Below are 23,865 nucleotides of genomic sequence, written 5' to 3'. Positions count from 1 at the left end.
CTTTTCAGAATGTTCCTCGGGAAAAACTCGTAACTGCTGCTGCTGAGTTGCAGGAACAATGGAAAAAATCTGAAAGTCAAACCAAGGAAGTGAAGAAATGTTGGCAGTGACAGGGATGGGAATTGTTTGATTTACTCAGACAAGTCACAGGCTTGAACTTGCCATACTTTTTCTCCCATAGATTTTAAGTACAATCCACTAAAATGTTCCTGAGAAGTAAGAACACTTGTCACTTTATGCCCCATCCTCAGTACAGGCAAGGTGAAGACACTGAATCTTCCAGCTGTTTCATGTTGCACTCAGTGGAACAAAATCTAAATAAAATAAATCTAAAACCTGCATATTATTTTCTGCTTTTCTTGGGCTGTAAAATTCATGTTAGCCCCTTCCAGCATGAAATGGGACCTGGTGTGCCCTTGCAGAGCACTGAGCACACAATTCTGGTCCTCACTGCTGTAGTATCATATAAATACCAAACAATAATTGAAAAGACAAATGACAGATTTTAAAAAATGTATCTAGAAATAAATTATATGCATGTTGAAGGTAAGAAGAAAGAGTCATGAGCATTTCCTAGCAGATGAAAGACTTTGGTGGCTGTCATGCCTTAGCATAACAAAGTGGTTGACTGGAAGGAAAAGATTTTTCTCATTTGCCAACTTGTTGCTTCTGTCAGCTGAATATTTAATAAACTGCTGCACACTTGATCTCCCTTTTGATGTGCTGTTTTGCATCTTTTACAGAGCTTCTCAGTAAGTTTTTAACTTGTAGAAAACGGGTAAGACACAAAACCCCCCCCAGAGAACTGTGATACATTACACTGTTTCTTTTAGAAAGCTGTTACAAGTGGCCTAGTCGAAGCTTAGCTGAAGCTGATAATATTTGAACTATTAAGTAATGACACTTGATATTCACTTTAACAGGGTTTACTGACCTGGTAGGTAGAAAGTAACACTCATCCATAGGAAGTCAGTGTGTGCATGGCCATGTATGTTCCAAACACTTCAATATCTACCTATCTTCTGTCATAGCCTCCTTTTCAAAATGACAAGCTTATTCTTTTAAGCAAAAAGTCTGAAAGACAGAACAATCTAAATGGCTGCAGCAAACCGGGGTGTTTTCACTTATGTGTTGTCCAACTAGCTAAGGTTACCTCAGAGCACAGAACCCTAGAATGCCAGGTTGGAAGGGACCTGAAGGATCATCTGGCCCAGCCTCTCTAGGCACTGCTCTAGTTGACATGAGGTGGCTCAGCATCCTGTCAAGCTGAGACTTCAAACTGCCCAATGTGGGGGAATCCACCACTTCCCTGGAAGACTATTCCAGTGTTGGACTGGGGAAACATTTACCTCTTGTGTCACAGTAACAGACTTCATAGGAAAATAATTCCTGCTCGTAGTCAAGCAATCACCAGACAACATTCCTCTTGTATGAAAATAATATACCTTTAATTTATTTACAAGACTGACCAAGTGGATGAAGTGGCTGTACTTCAGATGCAAGAGCTTTCATCAGTGAACTATGTCACTATTCATATGTCTGTATTTTCTTGCTACCAGTTATAAAACATACAATCACACAATCATGAAAGGCTTGTGAAGAGTGAGATAGAAGGAATGTACACAACAATTAGACAGAAGAGAAATAAAACCAATGAAAATCTTTCATTACCCACTTTCAGAAACAATTTTAAAAGGTGAAAACTGGATTTTCACTCCTTAGTAAATAATATAAATGGCCTCATTTGTTGACTTAATGTCTTAACATCTACAGTAAAAGCCAGTTATGTCTCAGATTTGCAGGCTAGCCAGTAACATCTGCCAGTTGTACAGAAGTTAAGATCTAATTCTTCTGACAGCTTCAACAGCACTAAGTGGTTAAACAAATATTAAGGTAAGAAAATACACTTCTGTTTCTTACCTTCTGGCCAGCCATTGGCAACAGCAAATTAAGCAGCTGTTAATAATTTCTGTCATTTTACATCTCCCCCAAAAGTGCATGTAAAAAAAACTTCACAGAGGTGCTAGGTAGCATACAATGGCATGAGAAGTCTTGGTTTATGATACATTCACTTGACTCAATTTATGCACTAAAATGAAAGATAAGATGCAAACATTGTGGTAATGTTCTATATCTTTGGTAAAATGTTTTCATGTTATTATTATAACCATACTTGCTCTGGTATCCACTTTGTGCATGGTTTGCTATTATTTAAACCAACAGGAAACATTTAATGGATATAACAGTATCAGTGTATTATTTAGTACATTCATGACTTTATTCAAACATTCTTTGAGAATGTTGCTAGTATAGGGGGAAAAGGAGCAAATGCTACTATCTGTTAGGGTTTACTCCCAGTTTAACATAATACTTTTACTAGTTCTTCACATTAGGAAAAAAAGGTTTTGTTTTGTTTTTAAAAGAAAGGGATCAATAAGACTCTAAGAACAATAAATTCTAAAAATCTGAAGTAAAAATACCAATTATTTTGTACTTTCTTACAAATGCTAAAATAGAAAATTACACTGGACTTGAATTAAATTTTGATACTATGACCCATCTAAGTAAACAACAACAAAGGACCACAGAGAACATCAGTGATTGTTTCAAGGTGTCCCAGTGACAGTCAGGCAGCAACCACTGTCTTGGCTGTCTTAAAATATCATGTCTGACTCTCTCTCACCATTTCTGAGTATCAAAAAAAAACCAAACAAACAACAAACAAACAAAAAGAGGAAAACTAGTTTTCAAGCAGCCCTCTCCAGTGTTGACTCATACAGCAAATTCACATTGGGTTCTCAGTGGTCTTTGTAACTGAACATAATACGGAGGCAAACTCGACCGGAGGAACCTAAGTTATACACACACAGTTAACGCCTTCAAACAGCTACTAACTACACTCAGTCAATTTGGCAAAGTGAAGAGGTCACCAGCTCTACACCTGATGGTGCTGCACTGATCAAAGGGTAAGTGACATTAGCACAGCTCCCACCTGGGGACCCTGAAACCCCGGGGTCTGTTCTGCTGCTCAGCCAAGCCATCCTCAGCCACGCCAGCCGCGACGCTGGACAACACAAAAAAGGAACTCAACAGGGGCAGGATCAAGCTTGTGGGGTCAGTATAAAAAAAACCCCAACATTCACATTGTGTCTATATTCTTCTAAAGTTAATTCTTGGTTTTAGGAACAAAACCTGGGTAACAGTCAAAAATGCAAATGGCAGCATTCTGACCCATTATTTGACACTATCATTGTTTTCAGTATCTCACTATCATCAAGAACAAAACAAATGTGAAGCTGCAATTACTGTAGAAGCAAAGTCTAACATTCCAATGATTTCCAAACAAACATGGCACTTTCAAATTTAAATTAAGGTCAGATTTCAAACTCCAGATTAACTAACAGGACTGTTTATAAGGGTATAATGACGAACTGCCCCTGAAGAGCACCATTAGAAAAGAAAAAAATAATTCTTTGTTGCTAGAAAGTGATAAAAAAGAAAGATGCAGAAATGGGGAGTGGAGCAACACAGTTTCAACACACGGACCTGCATGGTCTGAAGATCATGCACTGAGTCATGGGTGGCTCAGGTGCTGCTGACTTGTGCTCCTTCCCCAGGTACAACGCAGCAAAAGCCACTTCCCCCCCGCCCAACACACACACAGTGACACACAACACACCCAGTGCCCGGCTGTCCGAGACGCTGAGCCCCCTCAGCTCCCGACAGGGCCCTCAGCTTAGACCAAAAGCATGACAATCCTGACAATAATTTAGTGGTCAAAGTCTTAGAGGAACTGCCAGAGCCCGTCACTTTTTTGCTTTCTTGGCTTTTTTCAGTATATCACACTTTTTTCTGTTGGGCCGCCGGCACCTCTCGTCGATGCTGGGTATACATTCATAATGCCACACCTCTTCCATCTTCTCCACGGGGTAAACTGCCTCCACGTAATGTCGGATCAGTCTCAGCCTGATTGGGTCGAGCTGTTTTTTATTACAAGCACCTGAATGGTTGTACTGCAGTCTGAGGTTCTCCGGAGTGAAGAGTTCAGGGAAGAGTCTCACCAGAAGCCTGGCAGCGAAGTTGCCGACCGAGAGGCTCTGCTGCACTATCTCTCTCACCTCCTTATCAGACAGCAAATACATTGAAGGCACAGGGAAGTCTGGGTTAGGAACAACGAGTTCATCAAGTGGTATCTTGCAGAAATCCTTGCTGCTCCTTTCCGGCGGCAGCGGCGGCCCCTCGAACTCCTCCCGAAACCTCTCGGAGTTTATTGCATAGCTGAAAAATTCCCTCCTCTCAGGCCCTGGCACGTGGACCTTGCGTTGCTGTTGGTACGAGCGCCTCTGCTCCGTGTCTCTTCGCCGACACCTCTCGTCAAGCTTCCCAACAAACTCCAACGTCCACACTCTGTCGTTCTTTGCCCTGGGGTACAGTATCTGCACGTAGTGTCGGATTAATCTAATTCTAGTGGGGTCGAGCTGCTTCTTGCCTAAAGACCCACTGCAGTTGTATTGCTTCCGTAAGTTCTCGTGAGTAAACAGTTCAGGGAATAGGAGGACAAGCAATCGAGAGGCAAAGTTGCCTATGGACAGACTGCTTTCGTATATGCTTTTAATCTGTTCTTTGTTCAACAGGTAATCTGGGACAGGGACATCGAAATCGGGAGGGGGAAAGTCAAGCTTGTCAAAGTCTATGGGTACAAGCCAGATTTTTTTTGAGCGCCTGCCGGGTTTTTCGTATTCAAAGCTGTCTTCCACTTTTATGATGGACACATCATCCGGTAAACTGGAAGAGTCGTAACAGTCATCCCTCATCTGGTCACCCTCGCTTCCATCCATGTTGGTGTTTTCCAGCTCGTCGTTGATTCGCTGAACACACTGCTGCAACCAGGCTTCTTCTTCTTGCACATCTGGAAAGTAAATCTCAGTGTACCTACGGATCACTTGAAGCCGATGAGGATCCAGCAGTTGTTTCCCAGAGTCTCCATAGCAGCTATACCTTTCAGCTAATTTTCTGTGGTCAAAGAGTTCCGGAAACAATCTGTGTAACAAAAAAACAGAGAATTCCCCTGGAGAAGAAGCTTCATCTAAAAATTCATTGAGATCCTGAGCATCCAGCATGTAATCTGAGGCAATGACATTACTCCTGTCCAAGGACAAAGCTTCCTCCTGCTCTTTATCCTCCATAAAATGAGAGGATTCGACCTGCTCAGTCTCATAAAAACTGGATGACTGCACAGTCTGCTGACTGTTTTCCATTTCCCTTTGAGCCCAAAATCTATTGAAAAAATCATTGACTTGAGGCAAACACTCTACCTGCCACACGGTTGTATTCTTCACAGAAGGATAACAAACTTCCACGTAGTTACGGATAAGCTGCAGATGAAGAGATTCAAGTTTCCTTTTGTTGAGAAAGCCACAGGCACTGCAGCTCCTGCCAAACTCATCGTCGCTGAAGAGCTCTGGGAAGAGCTGCACCAGCAACCTGCAGGCTAAGTCTCCACCTGATGTGCTTTGATCCATGATTTGTTTCAGCTCTGCAGAAGTCAGCTGGTACTCCGGGGGAGGCTTGAAGTCTGCGACAGCCTCTGCTGGGCTGACTTGCTTTTTAATCCTGCTAACCTCCAGAGACAACAGGTCAACTTTACTGTGCAGCTGAGTCATATTGGTATTGAGGGTGTTAAGGGTGTAAAACATTTTCTGGATCAAAGAATATATGTTTGGGTCAGAATCTGCAGTACCCACCGTGACGGCGATGACCGAGGCCGAGTCCCTCTTGCGTTGATCGTTCAAAGTCCGAAGGTGCGAGGGGCTGCTGGGGTTGATTTTTTCAAACAGCTCGTAAGAAGCAAACTGCTCTGCTCCCGGTGGGTTCTTCTTCTCTGTGATTTTGTGTGAGATGCCATAGAGAGGCTTCTTGTAAGACGGAGTGGTTATGTCACTGAAGGATTCTTCTTCGCAGAGCCACGTGACGTTCGGATTCTTGTTCTTGCCTGGCTGCTCGGTGTTCACCTGAGTGGGTGAGCCAGTGTCTCTGCTCTTCATGTTGGAAACAGGGCCCTTGGAAGGAAGAAATACTCTTATTAGTAAGACTGCCTGAAAAATATTAGCTAGAAATGTGTCCCTTAAGCAGGTATTGTTAGAAAAATATGCAAAGTCAAATTTGATCCCAAGGACTTAGTTGTGTTAAATTAATAAATTCACTAGGAAAAATTAAAAGTCAGTAAAGTATCATTCAGGCTTTTATTCGTTTTGGCTTATGGATTTCTGCAGGAATAGAAAGGCAATAATAATCCTTAGTGCTCTTTACCCACAGGGCTCTGAAGTGTCAGTCTGCTTCACCTTGAATATGAGGATCTTGGGCTGCAGAGAATTTGGGTGGCAACAAGTCAGCAACAGAGCCAAGAATAGAATCTAGATTTTCTGACTCCTGGTCCTGTGACCTTGCCACTGCCTCCAACAACTGCACGTAACGTTCCAGAACTCTCTTCAGGTTAGCTTTTGAAAATACTACCAAGGCTGCAGGACACCAAAATTATGCTTATTCTCTTCTTTCTGATGTGAAAGGTTTAAACAGAAGGTTTTTTAAATCTTTGAAATGGTGTACAACTCCTATACAAGTTTTTAAAATGACTGTACTTTTAAAAAAGTGTTCTATTTAAATAATAAAAACTTAAAAGAGAGAAGTACCTTGATATTGTCTTCTTAAAAACAGAAGTGTAAGATTTCTTTATTTCTGAAAGGCAGGGAAGTTTAGACTCATGGGTTTCTAATTTTCTAAAATATTTATATGAAAAACAGTAATGAAAAATAATTTCTCTCAATAATTTCTAACTCTCCCTCATTGCTTGAAATTGGAAACAAAAATTTCATCAGCCCAGAGCAAATATGCAGGGCTTGTGTGAATTTTGAACATGGATATTGCAAATAATTCTTAGGAAGTTAAGTGGATACAATAGAATCAAAGTCCAACACACAGAATTCAAACATGAGAAAACACAGATTTTAGAGAAGAATGTGCTGAAATATTTTGCTTGGTTTGTTCCACAGAACATTCATTAGATAGAAGACACAGAATTTGCATTCAAATATTAAAACAAATGGAAGACAGACTTGAGGTTTGAGCTGAAAGCAACAAGCAATTTGAATTTCTAGTGAAGGCCCCACTATGTCCTACAGTGAGGAACCTGAATGAAGGTTCTCTTCTGAACAAACACAACTGTAACCCTCATGAAATTCATCTGGGCCCTACCTGTGCTCACACTTGCCATCTGCTTGTTGCAGTGACAAATTTAATCTAATTACATCTAATTTCAATTTCTAATGCAATGTATACTCAAAAGACGCTCAGAAAGAACAAGCTGGTTTTGCCTCCAAACTTAGAAACCAGCAGACTCAGTGAAACTGAAGTTGTGTTTCCAAGCTCTGCTCTCCCTCACATCACACAACCCTACACATGAAACGTTGTGTGGATGGACAGATGGAAACATGAAAGCACAATGCAAAGGCAACATATTCACCCTGTGCTGAATCCAGCAGGACCTCACCTCCAGGTCCCATTTAGAAGACCATCCCTCCAGTCCCACTCAAATTAAAGCACATTTGCCATGAGGACAGTGAGGAACCAAGGCCTGGTAGCTCTTAACAGGTGACTCGACCCAGCAAGTGGTAGATACACCCTGACAATCAGCTCTTTGTGCCTTCTAAAAGACCAGAACACAAGAGATCAAACTGTGAGCAGAGGGTGATGCACGTTGCTCCCACCTAACTGTAGGCTCCTAGGCTGGGCCTGAGGTTGTCATACCCCACCTGCACTTGTCAGTGAAGAAAGAGAGGCATTTCCAGAGGGCAACAGAGCTCTCCCAACCAGACATCACCTGAAAGCAGCTCATGAAAACCTCCACTGACAATAACCATAGTTCTGCTCCCCAGTCAGGCACCCAGACCGAATTACAACTTTCCTTTACCATTTTAGATCAAACACACAAAACCCCAGTGATTTTGGAGAACGCATTTCTTAGACGTACACTGAGCCCTGCTACCTGAGCAGCAAGCTCTTCCATTGACACTGCTGTTTACACAGAATATTCTAAAGTTCCTTCACATTCAGAGCATGATTAATTCAATTCCTTCTCTACCCAGCAGCTTGCCAGGGGCCACCAGTCGCCTGTCAGTTCTCGTCAGAGCTCCTGCTGTACCCGTTCCCTAATTAACTGTATAATAAAACCTGGCAACAGGGGGTGGGGGGCAGGCAACTTCTATTAAAGTACACCTCACACACACAGCCAGGGTGAAGCAATATTGGAATGTGTATGAAACAGCACAAATTCACTGCCCTCGGTATCCGAGTGTGCTCAGCCTGGGCTGTGAAAGGCTCTGGAGGAGGAGATTCCTGCTAGGAGCTCCTGCAGACCTGACCTCTGCTGTGCTGGCAGCAGAACTTCTGCCCTTTCACCATCTGGCTGCTGCCTGGATTTGCTTATCTGCACTTCAGAAACACACAGGCAGTGTTCAACTAACAGATGACAACACATTTTGGCCCATATTGAAGGATTTCCTATTTCAGGTGCATTCTCATTTTCTTTCCTTTTGCTTTTAATTACTGTGCCTTTCTACAGTTTCCATCTGGGAACAGCACAACTTTTTGTAAATTCTCCAATTAAACTACTATTTTATATTTTAAATTAGTTTTCTGTATCACTGGTCTTGAGACATCACTGTATTACAGATAATGCTACACACCCTTAAGATGATAAATTTTAATGTAGCATCAAAAAGTAAGCCAAGATATTATTCAATGAGACCCCATTTATATTATATACATTCTTTCAGCCTTTGCAAAATGCACTATTTTGGTAAACATTGACCAATATAAGTAGTTGTGAAATAGCCCCTCACATTATCTCTGGGAGTTCTAAGCCAAGTTTTAAAAGTTGTTTAGTTATTGCTCTGCTCAGTGCTGAAGTCCAGCTAACTTGTGAGCTTTTTATGCTTAATAAAACCAAGTCTAAACATCCATAAGAATACAGAACATAATATCCTGGCATAGGAGTAAAGAAGAATAAATACATGAGCAAGAAACACAGAAAACAATTCCATCAAACACATGAGGACTTGGAAATGTCTTGCAGAAATTTTTTAAACTTATAATCTTCTACACTTTTTTATTTTTTAATAAGAAAATTAAGTTCTGGTTATGAAGTGATAATTAGAATTAAAGAAAAGAGCTAAACGTCTTCTGATAGCAAGTAACTTAGTGATATAATCACCAGCCCAATAGTGCAGTTAAATCATACAAAAAGTACAGCTCTGCCTCTAGCATATATAGATACCTGTGTTATAAGCAGCAAAAATACACTACAAGCACATTATCCTCAAAACCAGTTAACATTTTGTCCTCTGTTTAAACAGAAATAGTTAATGAAGTCATCAACTAGAACAAAATACTGGTTCTAGGAAAGTACTTTAAAAGTGTTGTTAGGATTGAGGAGTATTTCTGATTGGTTATTTAACTAAACATGCTGATTCACTGGGGTCAGTCAAGAACTAATTTTCTGGGTCACTTTCTGAAATCCTAAGTCCAAAGTTACAACTCAGTTAAAAGAAATTTTAAAATTTATGACAGGTAAGCAGTAAAATCCAAAGCAAGCCGAGTTCAGAGATCACAACAAAGCTCTTTGAAGAATCTGAATGCAAGTAAAACAACTCTAAAAGGAAAAAGAGAAAGGAAAAGAAAGAAAGAAACAGTGCAATAAGATTCAAGCCCATCTAGCACAGGCACTCAGGGGAAAACACAGCCCTGAGAAGCCAGAGATGACAGGCAAGGAAAAGAAATATGAAGAGCTATGGCTAGAAAGGAGAAATGAAATGCACGACTACAGCACAGAACCGTTGGCTGGGTAGCAGAAGAGCAGAAAAGGATCTGTGCAACAGAGTAGGTCATCAACTAAATATAACCCAGGGCCTGAAGTTATTCCAAACAGGGTGAATTTGAATCTAGGTTATTTTAATAAAGTGCTGTTTGCAAGAAACAGGAGGTCATTACACTGTTCTAGAGGGTGTCAGAAGAGCTGTAACCACCCAACTTTGGACACGACCCTTTCAGGAATCCCCAAAAGAACAACAAAAATAGAAGGTGACTCCTAAAGCAGAGCTGAAGAAATAGAATTTCAGTCTTGGAAAGGAAGGGCTGAAGGGGGACAACTTCACACCAATTTTCCCATGTGCAGAAGACTTTTCTAGGAACAGATGATCACTGCTGTCCCTAATGAAAACAAGGACAAAAAGCAACTTGCTCAGTTTCAGAAGAGATTAATGAAAATTTCTAATTGCTAGAGAGGTGAAGCACTAGAACAGGGTCACAGAAGAGACTTGAGCATCTCATTCACCAGCTGGACAAATATCTGTGTTGTCACACATGGGATGTTGCTCCAGAAGTTGTAGTATTGGTATCAAGTTGCTCGGTATGTGGAAATCTTTTGCATCCCAGCATTTTATCTTTCAATACACAAATCTACACTTGTCTCACTGACATCAAAATCTGTGTCACAGAAGGAAGAATCCCAGCCATGATTCTGCCACTAAGGATCCAGCTGAAAGGCTCTGTGACATGGGAGGGACTGTAATCAGAGTCATGCTCAGTTGTTCCTAATCACTACCTGCTCCTACAATCAAAAAAGAGTTGACCTGCAAGTGGATTTCATAGGTAAGATCACTGGTGCTGTTTAATGTCTTTATCTAGAACATGGACAGTGGCACTGAGAGCACCCTCAGCAGCTCTGCTGATGACACCAAGCTAGGTGGTGAGGTCAACACCCCAGAGGGAAGGGATCCTTCCAGAAGGACCCTGAGAGGATGGAGAGGTGGGCCCCTGCCAGCCTCATGAAGTTCAACATGGCCAAGTGCAGGGTCCTGCACCTGGGTCGGGGTAATCCCAAGCACAACTGCAGGTTGGGGGCAGAATGGATTGAGAGCAGCCTTGAGGAAAAGGACCTGGGGGTGTTGGTGGATGAGAAGCTCAACATGACCCAGCAACGTGCACCTGCAGCCCAGAAAGCAACTGTGTCCTGGGCTGCATCCAACAACACTCTCTACAACTACCTGAAGGAGGCTGTAGAGAGGGGGGAGCTGGTCCCTTCACCCTAATAACAAGCAACATGACAAAAGGAAATGGTCTCAAATTGCACCAGGGGAGGTTTAGATTAGAAGAAACTTCTTCACTGCAAGTGATTAAACACTGGAATAGGTTGCCCAGGGAGGTGGTTGAATAATCATCTCAGGAAGTGTTTGGATGTGGTGCTTAGGAATAAGGTTTAGCCCTGGCCTTGGAAGAGTGAGGTAAATAGTTGGACTTGATGACCTTACATGTCTTTTCCAACCAGAACAATTCTGTGATTCCATGAAAAGAAACACAGAATCTTAGGGGCTGGAAGGGACCTCGAAAGATCATCTAGTCCAACAACAAAAGGAACAGCCTCATGGCCACTCAATCAACTCCCCCAAACACACACTGTGGGATGAGAAGGACAAAGCTCATGGATTGAGACAAAGGACAAGGAGGGTTCTTCACCCATTAAGGTCACAGAATCACAGAATCTTAGGGGTTGGAAGGGACCTGGAAAGATCACCCAGTCCATCTCCCCTGCCAGAGCAGGACCACCCAGAGCACATCACACAGGAACGTGTCCAGGAGGGTTTTGAATGTCTCCAGTGAAGGAGACTCCACAGCCTCTCTGGGCAGCCTGTCCCAGGGCTCTGTCACCCTCACAGGAAAGAAGTTTTTTTCTGATATTTACATGGAATGTCTATGTTCCAGTTTGCACCCACTGCCCCTTGTCCTGTCGCTGGACATCACTGAAAAAAGCCTGGAGGAGGGGAGATTGAGGTGAGACATGAGGAGGAAATTCTGGAGTGTGAGGGTGGGGAGAGCCTGGCCCAGGTTGCCCAGGGAAGCTGTGGCTGCCCCATCCCTGGCAGTGTTGAAGGGCAGGTTGGATGGGGCTTGGAGCAGCCTGGTCTGGTGGGAGGTGTCCCTGCCCATGCAGGGGGTTGGGACTGGGTGATCTTGAAGGCCCCTTTCAACCCAAACCATTCTAGGACTCTGTGATGCTTGATTGCAAACTCATTACTAATGCTAATCCAGTAAAACAGCTTGCATTGTACTTAGAGCAGCAGTGAATTTAGCCTATGAAAGATGAACAGGAAAATCACAGAGCTGTACAGAAAAGTCACCTCTTGCACAAAGCGTCTTTTCTTCACCCCGAGCAAACCGTCTGGTTGGCTCCCTAAACCATCACAGCCAAGTGGGATCTGTTTCCTTTTGTTGGAATCCTGCAGGCAAGGAACTGTGCCATCCAGTGAGTGTTTTTCAGAGGATCTGGATGTAATTGAGCAGTCTAGAGCTTCATCTTCATTTTCTGCTTCTACTTTCACTCTATTTTTTTGAGGAATTTTTACTGGAAAAAAAACAACAAAGGTTTACAAAGATAAGTCTCTCTCTCCAGAAAACCATGACACTCTCAATAACATCTTTTGTGGATTGCTTCCTTTTATGAGAATGTGTTCTGAAGAACATCATTATTTTTTTATGACTTGTATCATAAGTGTAATCTGAAGCCACACCAAAGTCATTTCTGTTACGGTAGGAACCATCTCATCATCCAGTAAATGACAGTTTCTTCCCCAAAGAAGAGTCTGAACAGAAAAAGTTACAGTAGGAAGATTTTTCTGAGGGGGAGGAAGGATGCAGTGCAGAAAATATTATGAGTAGCAAAAATAACTGTGTTTCAGGTAGTTTTTTTAAAAAAACATTGCTGTAATTTGTCTTGATTCAAGTGCATTCCTCATTGGATTACAACAGCTTTTGTTCAACAAGATTTTTTGCCTCATCACAAATGACACAAAGTATAATATTTTTACCTTCATCATCATCAGTGATTTCAGCTGAATTCATCTTCTATTTCACTAAAGAACAAAAAAGAATAAATACAAAAATAAATATCAGCATCTTCTGGCATCAGGAAATACCCACATCTGTGTTTATGACTTTGACTCTAAAGCCATTGGGCATTAACAGCTCATGGATAATCTCCAGTCTGTACTTTTTGTAGAGCCTGGCTGTTCTCAATAATTTATTATGTCATGGCTTTGTACAGACCTGCCAACATGCAAACTATCCCACAGACCACATCCAACAGCTAGGAGTGTGTTGAAAATTTTATGTCTTCTTCTGGTGTGCAGAAAAGTAGAAGTCATGTTAACCTTCTCTATGAAGCATCTTGGCAGTACATAAACAGGAGTTAAACTCCCCATTTTATACCAAGTCACTACTTCTTATTAGAGTGAAATGCTTTCATATTGTCATTGGGGGTGATCCAAAGTCATTACAGAAGGAAAAGTCATCATAAACTGGAATAGGCATGCTGGAGTAAGTTTTCATTTGATCAAAGACTGATCAACTCTTGTTTTGATCTGGATTGCATCAGTTCAAGTGGAGCAATCTGTAGATGTACAGTAAATACTTTTTTTTTTTCTGAATAATCTAAGAATCTTTTTTGTAAGGAAAAACAAATATATGTATCATTCTAGTACAACTTTAGCTTTACTTCTCACATGAAAGATTCAATTGTATTTCTGTTTCCTTGAAAACTGATTGGGCATATTAGTTGGGGGCAAACATCAACCTGTGACCATGTTCCTAGAAGATAATTCTAAATCTTTTGGAGATCTACAAAGCAAACAACCTCATGAGATGGGAACTGACTGTTACAGGGCACACAGCTGCAAACTGACACTCTTAGCTGGTGAACTGGAGACTGGTGAACTGTCACACACAGCTCATGTTTATCGACACGCAGCATGTTTACGTGGCCCCCGAATATTATTCCTTTTCATTCTCAGTAGTTACACTCTTCTTTCCCAATAGTTTTCTTTCAACTGTTCCTGCCTGTCCTTTAGCCAAGGTCTGAAAGCCAGGGAGGGTTCTCTATAGCTTGAGCAAGTGAAAAAAGCAGTGAAGCAATCAAGTCTACATACAGCCCAGGAGTGGGAATGAGAAGAAAATTTAAGAGAGATGGAGGGAGTAAGAGAGAAGGAAACTGTTTTGGAGGGGGGAAAAAAGTCTCCACCTTACTTTCAAACTGAGCTCAACAGAATTATTATTTTTTAATTTCAAAGTATTGTTAAAAAACTCTGCAATCACTTAAATACTGTGTAGTTATGAATTTTTGTCAGTAATTGACGTCTGTTAATATTAAGTCTGAGATACCATTCAGGTAAGATTTTGTGTGATTGCACTACCACAAGGAGCACACCCACACAAGCAGAAGATGCAGAGTTGTAAAATCAGCTCCTACTGGGCCACTCTGAAAGCCAAGGCATCCTCTGATGTGCTGACCTTCTACACGGCCCCTACACACAGCGTTGTCAAGGGCACCCTCAACAGATCAGGTGAGATTGGCTTCATCACCACAGCACCAGGAAAAGTCTCTCTCAGTTGGATGCAGAGCTACCACAAACCCCTTAGATAGCTACTCCTTTTACCCACCAAAATCCCCTATGTCAGGACTCACATGTATTAATTGATCCACATAGAAATGATGCCAACTCATAACCACCTAAAACTTTTGCGACCTCGAGGGAGACGTAGCAGCATGAAATGTTCAGTGGCCCAGACCAGCTTCTACACCACCTGATAAGCACTGGTGAAGGTTAATACCCAGTCTTACCAACACAGCATTATTTATGAATTTAGACACAGCCACTACAGCTCTTCACAAAAAACTCACGTGCACTTCATACAGCACCATCAAAAAGCTGCGCTGGACCTTAGGAAAAGCACCTAGTACTAAATGTTCAGATTTTGCCCCAGTGTCCCAGCTACATTGATATTCAGCTTCTAGATCTTTCTTACACTCTTCCACTCTGCACTAGGCTTAGCTCTGAGGGATGAGGTACAAGATCAAGATGTGCCAGTGCTCAAGACGTGTGACACAGTCTTTTTGTGAGGGCCTGAGGTGACAGTCCAGAATACTCTGCAATAGAAATCAAAATGGTTTTCCAGGTAATTCTAGACTGCTCTGTTAGAGCAAAACATTAAATGATGGTAAATACAGAGTCAGAAGGGAAAAATATAAAGGCGTGTGTGTGGGGAGACAAGGACACAGCACAAATATTTAGGAGGGGATATAGGGAATTATACTTTCCTTCCAACTCCCACTACAACTGCTGTTTGAATAGGAAGAATGCCTTAGGAGAATTCCTCTGAGAGAATACAAGGAAATTGGAAGGAGAAGATACATGAGGAACTGAAAAGCCACTCTTTGCAACTGGAAAAAATTAAAAATAAAGCAAAGTGCATACCCTGGTTAACTTTCTGAAGGGTGCAACAGCAGGAAGACCAAAGCTACCCCAAACTTGGCTCAAATCACAGTCAGTCAAAATAGTTTCACATGTTTGAAGCAAAGTGTTCTTACTTGCTTTGAAAAAAATATATGTGTAAGAGCTTAGGTATCATGAGAAAATTAAGCACATCTAACAGCATCTGCCAAGAGAATTTCCTCCCTCAGAGTCCCACCTGCTCCCTCAGTCAAGGACTGGTTCCCCCTTTGACCTTCAGTGAGCTGTTTCAGCCTGAAAAACTGTCAGAAAACAATTTACTTCCTTCTTTGCTGGGTTGCTCTTTAATTCAGAGAGGCAAATGGCCAGGCAAGCAATCAGGCCCAGCTCAGGAGCACGCTTGAGGTTTGGGATGGAAAGGAGGAATTAAAACCTCTTTCACTGGCTTGTTCAACCATTTCATGGGACTTCACTTTTCATCTATTGACACCACCATCTCGCTTCAAATTTGGGTTGCAGTGGCTCACAGGAGATTATTGAGCAGAGAGATCTCAACAGCAGTTGTACCTGTACTTTCACAGGAACAGAGAGCCTGCATGTGTACTTGTTCATGTCCATGCACATAGCCCTGTCTAGGTAAGGCTAACAATAATTTTGTTGATTGGTTAAAGTCCCCTAAAGGGAAAACATTTCAGATTCTACAACACTGTAGCTATGAACAGTAAGTAGCAGACTGCCATAGAAGAGGGAGCAGTGTCAAAACCTGTTCTCAGGTAGCACTCTGCCCCAGGTTGTGAGAATGAACAAAGAATGAACAAAAAAAAAAAAGACCTAAAAGAACTTGGGATAACTTAGTACAAAAAGCAATTGAGTAAGAAATCCATCCAATAAAGCAAACACCTGACCTTGTCCTTGTTGAGTATACTAATATATCTAATCCTTGATAATCTTTAAGGTCCCTTCCAACCTTAATGACTCTATATCTAATTCTTACCATACACATCTTTTCTCAAAACAGAGGATAACTGTATTTATCATCCTTAGCCCAATCATGACTCGATGCTATCTACAAGACAGCAGTTAGTTCTGGGGAGGGGTGAACAGCCTGGTGCTCAAGTTGGGAGCCTGGGTTTGCAGCTGTGACTGGGAGAGCAACCAGCCTGGGCAGCTTCATCTTGCTGGGACACAGATACTGCAGTTCATCCTACTTCCTGGAGAAAAGAGAATCTGGAGGAAGGATTCCAAAACATACCAAACACCTACAACAGGAGCTACATCAGCAGCTTGACCCTGATCCTAAAGAAGTTGACTGGAGGTTTATCTCTAAATTTTAGCAAAAACTTCTTGTATTTCCACCTGAACTGGCCAAAAAAAAAAAAAAGCTTCAAAAAATAAGAACACAAACCTTAAACTTCAAGTTTTAGGATTTTGCTTGTTAATATTTTAATATTTAATAAATATTTTAATTTGTGAACCAAGTTATTTTTGAAGCATTTTCTCTGGGTTCCTTGATTTCTCTTTTGTGTATTAAGTTCCAAAGAACATGTGAACAGTTCAGAAACACTTCATGAAACAGGCATAAAATAGGTAAACTATCACAATATTTCTCCCTTCTTATGCAGAAACACTTCAGAAAGATTAACTCTTCTAACTCTGATTATGGATCCCTCACCTCTGAACACTAAAAATTAAGCAAATAGCTAATACTCTCTCTTTTTCTTAAGAAAAAAGAATCTCTGCTTTGATTAATCGCAGTTTGCTGCTTCTAGCAGAGTAATGAGCTAAACCTATTAATGCAGGATCAACAGAAAGATGTGCAGCACTTGGACAAACTCAGCAATCAAGGAAACAAACAGACCCCATCCTCACCATGCAAATAATAATAGATTTTACTGCCTACATGTTACCAACTGCGAACAGGCTGCTTGAAAGCAATAATGTAGTTTATAATTTCTGTGTAACTGATGTCTCGAACACCCTGCTGATGTATCAGAATGCTCTCACCTTCTCATCTAAGCTGACCCCCTGCTAGATGCCATGAAATGGAGCCTGGGGGAATGCCAACACAACCTGGGGAGACACAAACATTCCTTTTGGCTCAGTCCTCCAGACTCACCCACAGGCCTGACACTTCTGAAGCAGTTAAAAAAGATGAACCAAGAAGGTGGTTTTCTCTTCTAAGGGAACTGGATAAAAATACCTAGATTTGCAATCATGTAAAAGAGGATCTTACTCTCTTGAAAATATATGATGAGCCTATTTGCAGATCAATGTACAGGCTCATGTCCTCCTACTTCAAGTGAAGCTACTTCAAATAAAGGGAATATGCACTCTAGTTTTAACTCCAGACACCAACTTACAGGTGTTTGGTTTGCCATCTTGTGATTTACAGCAAGATCCAGAAATCCCACTCAGCTACCAGCTAAACCTGTAGGAGATTACAGATTCTAGATAAGTTTCTGGTAGACCACATACACAAAGCCTTCTGAGCCCTGCTGTGCTGGGAGCACCTCTGCACCTGGCCTACTGGCCAAGATCCAACACCCATTTCCAGCAGGTGCTCAGCACTTTGGGACTCTCCGAGAGGACAGTCATAAATAAGTGTTGGGTATTTTACTTAAAAATGGCACAATGCTTAAAGAGGTATCTTGGAGCCAAAAAAAACAACTTCTGCTTTCTGTTTTGGTTTTTGTTGCGGTTGTTGTTTTTTGTTTGGTTTGAGGTTTGGGTGTTTTTTTGTTGTGGGTTTTTTTACATTCCTGCTCTTGATTTTGCAGTATAGACAAGAAAATTCAGGTCCCCAAACTGAGAACAGGGATCTAATCACCAGGCTATGGCACGCTGGAGGGCAGGTGGGAAGAGGAGTCAAGGGCCAGAGTGCAACAGGACAGGGAAAGAAGGTGGGGTTTGGGGGAGCCCCATCACACCATGACTGTCACCACTGGCTGAATTTCCTTCCCACAGAGCCTGTTCTCCCTTCTTCACAACAATTAGGAACAAGAGAGCTCAGTGAAGGATCTAACCTCCCTCCCTACTGCCACTGGTCTCACTCAGACACATGCCTCTCCAAAAGACTGACCAGGTTATGACACTTACTTGTACCACTGCCCCACTTTGGTAACAACATCCAAGGCTGAAATGGTGTGTCCTGGTTTGAGTTATTGATATATAAACAGAACTGAACCATAAGCCTAAGTTAAACCATCCCATGACATGCATTCTCCTTTTCTATTCACCACCCAACTCATGTGCTGGCCTTGGCAGATGCTCTCCCTGTCTTATGATTTTGACTGTTGTAAAAAAGCACAATGCAAAGAGGAAAGACCTTGCAGATAATTTAAGATTAAGGCAGTTCTCTGCCTCCACAATCATTCTTACAGAAAGCCTGACTGACCACTGCCAAGTTCTGACTTAAAAACAGCAAACGAAAAAGCCCACCAGAAAGCTCTGCTGCTGGTAACTAAAAATTACAACTCTTTCCTCTTCCAACTCCCACATGTAATGTACTAAGTTCTGACAACTGAAAAAAATAAGTGTGGAACCATGCAGAAAGGTATACAAGTACACATATATATGTGGATAGCAATTCTGATTTGTGACACTTGTCAATTACAATTACACGTGTAAACAAGTAATTCTCTTAACTAATATAGTCTAATCTGCTAAGAATGCCTGTCATCAGTTGTATAGGATTCTGGTGTTTTTAATTTCCAGGTTTGCATAGCACTGTGCTGTTCAGTTCATTAATGCCCGGCAAATGTGCAGATGCAGCTTCTGGAATGCACACCATCCCACTAAGTGTTTTAGCATCTTCATGCAGCTTGGAAGGAATGTCTCCAATTCTTCATTATCGACTGTAAGAACCATGTCGAAAAAGACAGGTCAGCAAGACCGATGGCAGGGGGTGTTTACTGAGCTTACCTTGGTGTGAAGAACAGATGAATGGAAGGCACTAACTGCTAATCTTTATTCTTAAGCACCAAGTAAAACAGATAATAGAGAACAATGACTAACTCAACTTACTGTGAACTCGCCCCATTAACATACCAAATAGCATGGCTGGAAGGACCCCCTGCTCAGAAAAGCCCCTTCCCCTCAGGCCATGTGCAGTGAAAATAGAAGCCCTACTATTTAACCCATCATGTAGACTTGGAGATAAGGTAATTTTGCATGTTTGGTGTATAAAAGAAACCCTGTGAGGGTGTGCCAGCTTCGTGGGACAACAAGAATGCCATGTAAAACACAGGGGTTTAGATAATCGTCTATCATGAGACGTTTGTTCCTTTTAAATCCTCATGGTGGTACATTGCTTCATATATAAAACTCGGAGACTTCAATGAGAATTATTCTACTCGAGTGTCATTTGCTGCTGAAGGGGTGAATTGCCCTTTGCATTTTGGTCAAAAGACAAGATACACGTTTGCTACTAACATGAAATATGTTTAATAGCATCTGTGGAATGAGATGCTCTATCTCCTTGCTTTCAGCACGCGGTGAAAGGCACAACACAGGTAACCCAGTGAAGGTGAAGGAGTTACAGGAATATCAAAAAAGGCTGATATTCTAAGGTGAACACTGGCTAAGTTTTACCAGCCCTGCACACCGAACCGCTGTTGAACAGCAGCACCTCCTCTGACACGTCTTCCTGCAACAGGACTTGATCACAAAATGACAATGGTACCACGCTACGTAACTAAGACTGTGGTTTACCCAGAGCCTACCAAAGTTATTGTGTAGATATATCTATTCATCCTCAGCAAGGGACAACGATTAAACAATCTAGTCATTAAGACACCACACAGCCAAGTGTCTGAGGTCCTGCTCCCTGTCTCTGTATTTCACAAGAAACATGCACTGGACAAAACACAGAAGGCAACCCACGCTTCCCAAGGGAAGCTCAGAGTCTTGCAGGATGGTGGAGGTAGAATTAATGGTGGAAGGGACTTTAAAGATCATCAAGTTCCAACCTCCCTGTCACGAGCAGGGAAAAGCAGTCCTGTCCCAGGCAGAAGGTGAGTGGGAGGCTGCTCTAACCCCCTGGTGACAGGTGAAATACTGTCCCTTGGGATGCTTTACAATAACTGCCCAGGCATAATGGTTTGAAACAACCCAGTAACAAACACCCACTCTCAACAAGCAGTCCTGCAGTCCCACGAGGAGGCAGGACCGGGGGCAGTGGCCTCTGCTCAGGCTGCCCCAGTTTGGGATGGAGGCCCAGGATGAAGGCCTGGGATGGAGGCTACCTCCTGGAAAGCTCTCCTGCTGAGCTGGAGAAGCAAGCTGAGAGAACTGCGAGTTCCAGGTCCTGCTTTGGGAGCCAAGGAATCTGCATCATTTACTTCCTAGCTGTAAGCACGGGGGGTTCAAGAATTCCAATGCTGCCGTTATCCTCGGGGTAGGTTTGATTCCTCCAATTTGCAAAGAAAACGACGCCCCTCAAACTCAAGTCACCTGAGCTCTATAAACACACCAATCCAAAACTGAGCCATAAAGTGTATTTCTTAGAGGCAAAGCTTGCCTTCTGCTCAGCTCCACAGGACAGTGATTTAAACGCTACAGCATTGTGACAAGTCCTTCTCAAAAAAACCCAAACCTGTTTTGTTTTGGTTTTTTTTCTAGGCATTGTTGCATTTTCATTATAGTCTTTATTTTCTACCTAAGCATCCTTCTATTGCTGAAAACCTCATAACCACAGTCGTTGGTATGATGTTCAGAGTAAGCAAATAAGGTCAGTATGCTTCCTAAAACAACTTTACTTATTAATGTTACAAATCACACCTGAAACTATTATAACAGACAAAAACAGGGGAGAAATCCGCATTGTTAGATGTGTTCACCAGACTGTACTTTGTATATGCTTAGTCAGGTTTCCTTAAAACTTGTGACTTTTCTGAGGTAAACATTTGAAAAGGCTTGGGAAGTCACTTGAAAAGGTGAAGAAGATCTGACACCTGAAACCACCTTAATTAAAAAGAAATGCATTTCAAACTGACGACCTGTCTTAAATCTGTGAAATAAGAACGTTGCCTCAGTTTAACTGAGCAATAAGCAAAACACAAGCAGATGATGTGAAGAATACTAAAAGCAGATGGTCTCTAGTCTATCAATTTTGAGCCAGACTGGTGCTGCTAGTGACCCAAGAGTGGAGTTTTGTAGTGAAATGTACTCTTGACACCCAGTGCTGACAGTTAAAAACACCGAACACCTTAGGAGACAGCATTCCAACATTTCCATCTTGTTCTGACCACGTGGAACAAGTTCTAAAACGACACAAAATACTCGGAAAGACCCAGCAGATGTTGCTAGAAACATTTACCCCTGGAGGCAATAAAATCCCTGTACTTAGCAGGGTTTGAAAACCTCTGCTGCCCTGTGCAGGAGGGCAGGAAGCCTCGCGCCCCCACTGAAGGCAGCCTGCAGCAAGGGCACCTCGCCAACAGCACTCAGAGGGCACGTTCCTCATTTGGGTCTTCTTTAAAATTTCACTTTGCTTACATCTGCAGATGCAGTTAAAAAAACATTTTTTATATATATATATATACACATACATAAAACCACTTTCCTCAGTTATCCCACAAGCTGCCTAAAGCAGAAGCTTCCTCAACCCGTCCCTGGTACTTTATCAAACACCAATTTAATCTCGCACTGGCCAGTGGCCACTGGCCAAAACTAACCTAGTTTGTTTCCAGCATTCGTGCATCAATCTGGTTTTTGCTTCCAATGAGGTTGCCTTGCCCTGGCCTGTCAGGAACACGCTGTTTGCCTCAATGCTTCATCCTCTCTGCCTTCAATCCTCTGCCTTTCTTTTTCGACAATACCCTTCTGTCTGCACTTCGTCCGGGCAATTTAAAATCCCCTCCAAGCTGCAGTCCACTCTGTCTTTGTTACCTAAGCAAGGAAAATACTTTCCCAGGATAAAAAGCGTGGATGGTGAAGCGCAGAGTTTGAACCCATCCACCCGCACCGGCCATCGCTTGTCTCATCGGATGGGATAAATCATATATATATATACATGGTTCGACGACAAAGGCATCTGCTGGAAGCAGGGAACGGGTTTTTTTTCTCCCCCTCTTTAAGGGGCAGCACCCCGGGGGGGTGTTTTGAGAGAGGTGGCCGCGACAAAACCCTCCCCGCGCTTCCCCCCCCGCCCCGCAGCGCTCGGGGGCTGCGGCAGGGCGAGGCGGGAGCCGTCAGACGGCTGCGGGGACCCCCGGCGGGGACAGCCGGGCCATGCGGCCGCTTCCCTCCCGCACCAACACCCGCCCGCTCCACCCTGCCCACCGGGCGGGCGGGGGTTGCGGGGGGCTGCCCGGCCCCAGCCCCTCGCTGCATCCAAGCTCCCGCGGTGCGGTGCCAGGGCGGGGAGGCTCCCGGTTCCCGCGGGTGGGTGTGTGTGTGTGTGTGTGTGTGTGCGGGGTGTGGGGGGGGTACCCGGCCCCGCCGCCCCGTCCCGCGGCGGCCACGTGGGCGCGGCGCGGGGCGAGGCCCCGCCCGGGGGCGGGCGCTGCGGGGAGGCCGCCCTGAGCCCCGCACGCGGCGGCTTCCGCGGTCAGACCCACGAGCCCGCGGCCGCCGCGGTTGGTGCTTCCGGTCCGAGCCCCGAGCCCGGGCGGGTCGGGGCGGCCGCCGCGCGTGGGGGGGGGGATGATGGGGATGGATGATACAATGGGGGGAGGGAAGGTGAGGCTGGAGGTTGAGGGCGGCGTGACCGCTCCACGCGCGGCGCCGCCGCCGCTCGCCCCGCAGCCACGTTCCGAGCCAGGAACAAAGAGCCCCCTCACGCCCGGCACCCGCGGCGGGGCCCGGGGCTGCGGGGCAGGGAGGGAGGGAAGGAGGGGCCGGCCCCACGCCCGCCGCCGCCCCCCGCGGCCCCCTCCCCGCTCCCTCCCTCCCTCCCTCCCCGCACGCCGCGGCGTCTCTCCCGCCGGCCGGCGGGACTCACCTCGGCGGGGCGCGGGGGTCGCGGCGGTGGCGGGGGCGGCCGGAGCGGGTGCCCGCCTCTCCCCCCCCCACGCTCTTTGTGTGCGAGGGTCCGCGCGCTGCGCTCTCGCGTGACGTGACGGGACCGTGTGTCATTTCCGCACAAGGACACCGAGCCCGGAGCCGCCGCGGCCAGCGCCACCCGCCGCCCCGGGGCAGGGGCAGGGGCGGGCGGCGGCGGGGGAGGAGCAGCCCGCTTCCCCCCTCCCCCCCCCCCCCCCTCCGCTCCCCACCCCCCGCCCCTTCCCGCCGCCGGGAACGCGCGGCTCCCACTGGAGACCCCGCCGCCCACTCGCCCTTCCCTCGCCCCGCACCCCCTCGGCGCCCGCGGCCGCGCGTGGGGTCACAGCGCTCGGGGGGGGGGGGGGATGGGGTGGGGGGACACACACACGGACGGGGCTGGCCGGCCGCGTGGGTGCGCGCCCCCGCGGCGTGGCGGGGCCGGGTGGCCGCGGTCTCGCGTGGCGGCGCGGGCGCGCACGTGCGGGCGGGGGGGGGGGGACGGTGGGAACGGGCGGGCGGGTCCTTGTGTGCGTGTCCGTGTCCGTGT

The 23,865-nt window shown here is 44.5% G+C and overlaps 1 protein-coding gene across 3 annotated transcripts; it reads right to left on the bottom strand.

Moving 5' to 3' along the window:
• Positions 1-1,426: 1,426 nt before the first annotated feature.
• On the bottom strand, positions 1,427-23,463 carry BEND3 (BEN domain containing 3). 3 transcript variants are annotated; one of them, XM_051613104.1, is made up of 4 exons: positions 23,278-23,463; positions 12,918-12,962; positions 12,231-12,454; positions 1,427-6,059 (listed from the first exon to the last, which is right to left on the bottom strand). In XM_051613104.1, exons 2-4 carry the CDS (start codon positions 12,949-12,951, stop codon positions 3,807-3,809), a joined length of 2,511 nt encoding a protein of 836 aa, XP_051469064.1. In that variant the 5' UTR covers positions 12,952-12,962; positions 23,278-23,463; the 3' UTR covers positions 1,427-3,806. The 3 variants fall into 3 exon arrangements, with proteins under 3 accessions (XP_051469064.1, XP_051469065.1, XP_051469066.1); XM_051613105.1 differs by lacking the exon at positions 23,278-23,463 and adding an exon at positions 22,010-22,160; XM_051613106.1 differs by lacking the exons at positions 12,231-12,454; positions 12,918-12,962; positions 23,278-23,463 and adding an exon at positions 6,310-6,353.
• Positions 23,464-23,865: the final 402 nt, after the last annotated feature.

This window comes from Apus apus, chromosome 3, assembly GCF_020740795.1.
Source record: "Apus apus isolate bApuApu2 chromosome 3, bApuApu2.pri.cur, whole genome shotgun sequence".
NCBI lineage: Eukaryota > Metazoa > Chordata > Aves > Apodiformes > Apodidae > Apus > Apus apus.
This window is presented reverse-complemented; position numbering and strand designations above follow the sequence as displayed.